At 36.9% G+C, this 7,020-nt stretch overlaps 2 protein-coding genes and 1 long non-coding RNA gene across 5 annotated transcripts in view; 2 read left to right on the plus strand and 1 right to left on the minus strand.

Annotated features, from left to right (window-relative positions):
- Window positions 1–1,376: 1,376 nt before the first annotated feature.
- On the plus strand, window positions 1,377–4,333 carry LOC105156656 (Copine (Calcium-dependent phospholipid-binding protein) family). The gene is made up of 11 exons (XM_011072858.3): window positions 1,377–1,897; window positions 2,131–2,215; window positions 2,344–2,484; window positions 2,598–2,711; window positions 2,796–2,893; window positions 2,973–3,052; window positions 3,123–3,228; window positions 3,301–3,428; window positions 3,509–3,689; window positions 3,772–3,828; window positions 3,928–4,333. The coding sequence occupies exons 1-11, from the start codon at window positions 1,577–1,579 to the stop codon at window positions 4,009–4,011; spliced, it is 1,395 nt and encodes a 464-aa protein (XP_011071160.1). The 5' UTR covers window positions 1,377–1,576; the 3' UTR covers window positions 4,012–4,333.
- LOC148789280 (uncharacterized) lies at window positions 3,335–4,938 on the minus strand. Of its 2 annotated transcripts, none has more exons than XR_016063003.1 (3): window positions 4,811–4,938; window positions 3,930–4,726; window positions 3,335–3,815 (listed from the first exon to the last, which is right to left on the minus strand). It is a non-coding gene; the product is annotated as an uncharacterized LOC148789280 (long non-coding RNA). The 2 variants fall into 2 exon arrangements; XR_016063002.1 differs by having other exon boundaries at window positions 3,909–4,726.
- Window positions 4,939–5,252: 314 nt separating this feature from the next.
- The window catches only part of LOC105156782 (sieve element occlusion protein), a 3,244-nt gene continuing 1,476 nt past the window's right edge, over window positions 5,253–7,020 (plus strand). The window contains exons 1-6 of one of the 2 annotated variants that reach the window (XM_088876053.1): window positions 5,253–5,441; window positions 5,544–5,670; window positions 5,758–6,005; window positions 6,116–6,214; window positions 6,299–6,744; window positions 6,869–6,981. In XM_088876053.1, the coding sequence (XP_088732179.1) occupies window positions 5,838–6,005; window positions 6,116–6,214; window positions 6,299–6,744; window positions 6,869–6,981 (826 nt within the window). In that variant the 5' untranslated portion in view covers window positions 5,253–5,441; window positions 5,544–5,670; window positions 5,758–5,837. The remainder of the gene's footprint in view (window positions 5,442–5,543; window positions 5,671–5,757; window positions 6,006–6,115; window positions 6,215–6,298; window positions 6,745–6,868; window positions 6,982–7,020) is intronic. The other variant, XM_020691802.2, reaches the window with a different exon arrangement.

Below are 7,020 nucleotides of genomic sequence, written 5' to 3' on the forward strand. Positions count from 1 at the left end.
TTTTTATTATATTATATCCCATTAAATGGGCCCAATAAGTCTGACTCTGAAATTAAACATTCATTCACCTCTTTCAACTTTATTTATTAAGGTTACAAATAATTATTCAAATTTGAAATTAGTTGGAAAAAGTTACGAAATACCACAAAGATTCCGAGTTGTTGAAGTAGCTCAAGGTTCCTGTATAGGCCCAAGATGAGACCCAGTTAGTTATAAGCCCATTTATAGATGTCTTGGTAACTGGCCCTTGGCCCAGATATATTTTTAAATTATAATTTTATTTTTAACTATATATTTTTATAATTTTAAGGAAAGACATATCAATCACACGTTAGCATGATATAAGATCAATGTTTGTCATCAAAATGTGATATAAAATAACTATGGAGCCTACTAGCAACCAGCCTGAGATCCAAGGCTTACTCCAATAACTTCTATGTTCACACTCGATTATTATAGCATGATTATACTTTTCGTCTAACAAATAAATCCATCCACTAGTCAAAATTTATTGAATTTGTCAACACTAACAAAAAAAAATATAGATAAAAATCTATATTTATCCCCGATTCACTCATTATTGAATTATTGCAAATTATTTTTTTTTATCAATAAATTTAGTGAAATTTGACTAATGCCAAAACTAGTTGTTGAATGGATGCAAATCTAATGGGTACTTAGATGTAGTTTTTCAAAATATACAGAAGGTTTATATGTAATTATACCAAACATCAGCCGAGAAATGTGTAATTATCCCAAATTACAATATTACTTATTACGTGATGAGTGATATTTTGTCAAAATTTACATTAATCACACAGAGGATCATAATGCATTCGAGTAACTCTTACTCAAGAAAATGATGATAGTTTAATATTTCATCTTAATGATTGACCCGTTTTCAACACAAATATTCTTAGACAACATTCAAAACTATTTTGTGGAAGAAAGGATAAAAAAGTAGGTGGAGAGTATCATTAATCCTAAATATATTATAGGGAGAGTTGTACAAGTATGAACCAGCAAGAGAAAAAAAAAACAAAAAAAAACAAACGGAATTTTCACCTAAAAACATTTCATAAAAAGAGTAGACATGATCGATTAGGACCAAAAAATGGATGTCTTCTCAAATTTCCAAATACTACTTCTTTATTGTAATAACATAATTCAAGAAGCAAACCTCTACATTTCTTGGACGCCTTTCTCCATGCAATTTAATTATAAATTTCCAGAATGAACAATATTTGAATGTAGCTACCTAGTTGACCAAAAAAAGGGCTATCGTGGGACGTTTCTTGAGCGGTTACGTACAAGATGCACATTTCTTGCAGCTAAATGCAATAAGACTTGTACCAATTTTTTTTTTTATCTAATTTGATTGTTGAGTGTCAACCCGTTTTTCTTACCTTTCTCTGAATTCGATCCTACTCAAGTACCAGGAAATTGCTAGAGAGGATTGAGGAAGAACGAGTTCTTGGAAAGTGTAATAAAGTGTGTGATATTTTAGATTTTTCGAAGAGGTTGTCAGTGTTGAAATGGTAATTTTAAATTCTTACCAGATTGACTTAAACCAGACATGACTTTGCAGTTTCCCTATATATATATATATGTGTGTGTGTGTAGTTTTTGTTCATATTTCTGCATAATTTGGAGGGTGATGGGGAACAAAAGTTCAAGTTCAAGAAGATTTTCATCTTTTAGTTCGTCATCATTTGATCATCATGATCATGGCTATTCATACCCTTCATATAGTAGTACACCTCACCACCCGTACAGCACCCCGATGCACCACCACATTCCGGTGGCCTACAACTACGCTCCGTCGACCCCTCAGCCACGCCGTCGGATGGACAGGAAATTTTCAAGAATTGCTGATAACTATCAGACGTTGGATCAGGTTAGGCCATCCCAGACATGTTCTTGTGAGTAAATCTGATTTTTTCTGTTTGAGGTGAAAGACTTTGGTGGTCTGTATCAAGTCTACTCAAGTCAACTTTCATGTTTTATTCAATATTGTTAAATAGATGAAGTTCACAAGTTCAAGAATTAATTGCTATTGATATGCATATTAACTCAAGGATGAAAATTTAGTTTGATATCTTGGATGATTGGTAGAGTTCTTTCTCTCAGGTTACGGCTGCTCTTTCACGGTCTGGCTTAGAGTCTTCGAATCTCATTGTTGGTATCGATTTTACAAAGAGCAACGAGTGGACGGGTTCGTTTTCTTATCTGCAGCTTTCGTTCGTTGCAGTTCGGATCCTCTATTGCAAGACGGTCCATTTTGCAAGGGAAGATCCAGACTCAACTCAAAGAGTAAACTGAACACTTTTAGTTGAAATCCAGGGGCCAAGTCTTTTAATAGGAAAAGCTTGCACCATATTGGAAGTGGACCAAATCCCTACGAGCAAGCGATATCCATCATTGGGAAAACCTTGTCTGCCTTTGATGAGGACAATCTAATTCCATGTTTTGGATTTGGAGATGGTAATTCCAGCAAAGGGGTTTCCTTAATAACGATGAACAGCTCTTTTGTTCTCTTTCTTTCTGTTTCCTTAGTACTTACAAGTTGAATTGCGTGACCGATGATTTTCTTGCAGCCTCAACACATGATCAAGATGTCTTTAGTTTCTATCCGGATGGAAGGTTTTGTGAAGGATTTGAAGAAGTACTAAGAAGATACCGGGAGTTAGTTCCTCAACTTCGACTTTCAGGTACTATTTTCGCCCCTTAATTTGACAAAGCTCAAGTAAAAATGATCGCTCATTGAGATTAACAAACTCATGCTTGGACTCCAGGTCCAACGTCATTTGCTCCGGTTATTGAAATGGCTATGAGCATAGTTGAGGAAAGCGGAGGCCAGTACCATGTTTTACTCATCATTGCAGATGGGCAGGTAACCTTAAAGGGCCAAGTTCATGGATTTTATACCGGAATTTTCTCTGTTTCTAATGAAAAAATGGCTGCTTAATCAGGTGACAAGAAATATTGATACCCCAAATGGTCAACTGAGCCCACAAGAGAAGAAGACAGTTGATGCTATTGTGAAAGCAAGGTCGAAATCTTCTGCTAAAATCTTGGTCATTTTCTTGTTGGTATATTCTAACATCTTCAATCAATTACAGTGATTATCCATTATCAATCGTTGTCGTTGGGGTTGGAGATGGTCCTTGGGATATGATGCAGGAATTCGATGACAACATTCCTGCACGAGCATTTGACAATTTTCAGGTAAGTATAGAGCAATCACTTACGACCTGGCTGAGATAGAAATAGTCACATTTCGCCTTTGTCCCCTTGTAGTTTGTGAATTTCACAGAGATCATGTCAAAGAATGTGGATCATTCAAGAAAAGAGGCAGAATTTGCTCTTTCAGCATTGATGGAAATCCCTTCTCAATATCAAGCTACTCTAGAGCTCAACATACTGGGGTAATGATTGAACTATCTTTCAATCATCGTTAGTAGTTTTAGACGCCATCAACCAACTAATCCTCTGTGATCTTGAACAGTCATCAGAGTGGAAATGCTCCCAGCAGAGCTGCTCTTCCGCCCCCCATTGGCAGCGGTAACTCCAGCACTAGACGCAGGCCTTATAGTTCCAGCAGTTTCCAGAGGAATGTTCCCCTTTATCCCGAATATGAAACGACTTTTCAGACAGCCTCGTCCTCCAGCTCTCTTTATGACAGAAAGGTAAGAAACTTCTACAGATATGGCCTTATGATTCTGCTACAGATTGATAAGAGGCCCTCGTTCTAATCTCATTCTGAAACAGGTTTGCCCCATATGTCTTAGTAATTCAAAAGACATGGCTTTTGGCTGTGGACATCAGGTAAAGAAAAACACAATAATTTTCATTAACAATAACGTCTTGCAGATCAAACAAAAGATTGAAATATATATTTATTACACCTGTATTGATCTGGAGCAGACCTGTTGCGAGTGTGGAGTAGACCTTGAATACTGTCCAATATGCCGGAGCACAATTACAACCAAAATAAAGCTTTATTCATAGGCATGCAAAGGATAGTCATCTGAACTTGTCAATCCAGGGAGGCCCTGATATTCATTCAACGCTGGACAGACGGAAAGGTTAGATACATGACCTCAGACAGCAGATATCAACTTCTCAATCTCAGTCCCTTGAGATTTCTTGTTAAAAACAAGATTCCTGAGTATTTACCAAATGTACATATAATAGATGAACAAACATGATTAGCTGATTCTGATCAATAATGAGATAAGGATCTCTAGTGTAAGCATTGGAGGACCTAGCTTCACGGATCTTTTCTGTTTGAGTTTTAGCCATGGAATTGGAGAGTGCTGATTGAATTGCATTGGAGTCGTACTGTTTTTCCTTGCAAGAAAGTAGATTGCGCATCTATGTAACTATAGTGCATAAAGATGTACTTGTTGCAAAAACAACCATACTAGTAAATCAGTCGGACTATTTTCAAAAACCAAGAACTTTGAGATTGTAAGAAGACAAAAAGAAACAGAAGGAGACTCATAGTATGCCTGAAAATCAACCCAAGAATTGCAGTTCCGGTTTTGAGAAACGAGGGCTGCTCCAAACCTTTCTGCAGAAGCATTCGATTTCTTTTGCAAAGATTGAACAAAAACCCACCCTTTGCCGGCACCGACGAAATACTTTTCAGCTACTTACGTGATCTTCAAATATAGATCGATATGAGGGGACAATTACAGTACTAATCAACAATTACTCAGGACTGCAAGAAAGAGCAATAAAGTTGGGTTAATTAATCCAGATTTGAGTTTCAACCCGAACCCAAATCCTTAAGAAATTTGATTACCAGATTGTCATTTTTGAGCCAGTACAGCTATTACCAAAAGGTGACTCCATCACCAACATCCACTGAGATTCATTCTGTGTTAATACTGATAAAAAGCAACCACGTTTAACATGTTGAAACAGTATGTGTTTTTCAAGAATGTGAATCTTAAATATCTTGCCATGTCGGTAAAGGAAAACATGCAAGCAATTCCTTTGTCATATTGCAAGTGAGCAAAAAATTAATTATTTTTTAAAATGTAGAAATTTATGGCCTTATATTTTTTAAAAATGTATCAATTTATGTTGTTTTTCAAAATGGAACAATTTACTCATTAGATAGAGAGTTAATTTGGTCATGTACAATATTACAGACGTATAAATTGCATTAAACCTGTCGGTAAATGTTTTGATTTACTTTAACTGCAGAGTTAGTACAGAAGAATATAACTTTAGCAAGCGCTGTGCTTTTTCTTTATGGTCTTTGCTGCATTTGCATCTTTTTAAGGGGATTAACAATGTCAGGAACCACTAAGATCACTTCTTTTCAGCTTTTTCTTTGAGCGTTCATCCCTGTAGATGCTACATATTCTTATGTTCTCCAGAGTTCCAGAATTAGAAAGGAATGTTTCAGCGGTAATCTGATTCTAAAGGTAAAGTGGAAGAACAAGTACAAAATGATTGAAGTAATCCCTTCGTCTTTAATGCATCACAAACCCATAATGCTAAGTTAATGTTTCTTCACGATTACACAGGATGGAACCGAAAAAGAAAGTCTAGAACCAGTACCATGATTCGTCAATTACTGCTCGAAAAGAGGTTGCTGTTATAACTTACAAGCTCTTCAAAGCAGCATCTTTACTTTTCTTGTCCCCAAATACGGTAAGCTTTATCCAGATTGCACTCATCTATAGCCCCAATGCAAATGCTTTTGTTCAACTTCAAGTTTGAGCTCATGGACATCTACAGATTCACAGAAAGACTGTCACAAAACATGTAGACTGGTGAAACCAACGATCAACCTGTAAATTCCTGAATCCTTGCTGGTCATGAGCTTTCCTGAAGATGAACATGTCGATTCAATCCCCTCACTGACCACGAATGAAGATTTTCTGATAAGGGAAATTTTGCTCACGCACAATCCTGATGATCGTCAGCTCGATTCTGAGATGCTGCTGCAGTTAGTGGAGAGTACTTTCTGTTCTGCTACAGAGAATGTAATTGTTTTGCAGCCTGGAGCATGTTTCCATGAATTTTCCCTCATGGTTTTGTTTGATCTTGTTGCGGATCAAATAGAGCTGCTAAAAGTATGTGTTTCTTGTTTCAGGTGTTTGCTACACAACTTGATGCTATCAGCACTGGTAATATTGACCTAATTGGCTCAGAAGAGCCAATGTCACTCACCATCTCTAAGATCTCAAATGAGGTAATTACATCCTTGGCGACCATACTTTCTTATGTATGAATATCAAGAATTTTGTATCTCTAACATGAAATCTTGGATTGACAGATGCTTAGCAGATGCTTTGAGGGTGAAAATTTGCATAGAAAAACATTAGTCTTACTAGAAATGCTTAGCCATTATAGATGGGACGCGAAAGTGATGTTAGCCCTTGCATCGTTTGCGTGTAGCTTTGGATTATTTCAGCTCATATTGCAGCTACAATCTGATAATGCATTGGCAGTGTCTTTGGCAATGATTAAACGACTCCCCGGGGCCAGCAGCATGTTAACCCCAGAGTTTAAGGCTATGAATTTGTTGGTTAACACAATGGTGAAGCTGACAAAAGTTATAATTAGCTTTGAAGGAATGTCTATGCATTATGAACTTGTGGATGATAAAGTTATGGAGGTCACAAAGTCGAACATCTACGTGGCTACCTACTGGATTTTGAGAAGCATATTACTTTGCTCTTCACAGATAGCAGATTTGAGAAACTTGAGACTTGAGAAAGTGCATGTTCTTTCCCTTACACCTAACTATTTTGTTTCTTTTCCTGTGAATCTTGGCGATTTTCTTGCATTTTCTGTAGTGGAATTGTTGTTCAGTTTTAGTGAGATGCCTAAACTGTCTCTTCAGGTATTCAGATAAAACTGTTGTTGCAGCATGGGGACTCCATAGTGTGGGAAATAAGTTGAGCAGTCTGTGCATCGACCTTGGAGAACACGTCGCTAAATGCCAGCAGCAGATAGGTAGATCTTCGGTAGAGACTCCTTTGTGTTGTGCAATAT

The sequence above is a fragment of the Sesamum indicum genome, linkage group LG2 (genome assembly GCF_026168435.1).
Source record: "Sesamum indicum cultivar Baizhima isolate 11 linkage group LG2, ASM2616843v1, whole genome shotgun sequence".
Lineage (NCBI taxonomy): Eukaryota > Viridiplantae > Streptophyta > Magnoliopsida > Lamiales > Pedaliaceae > Sesamum > Sesamum indicum.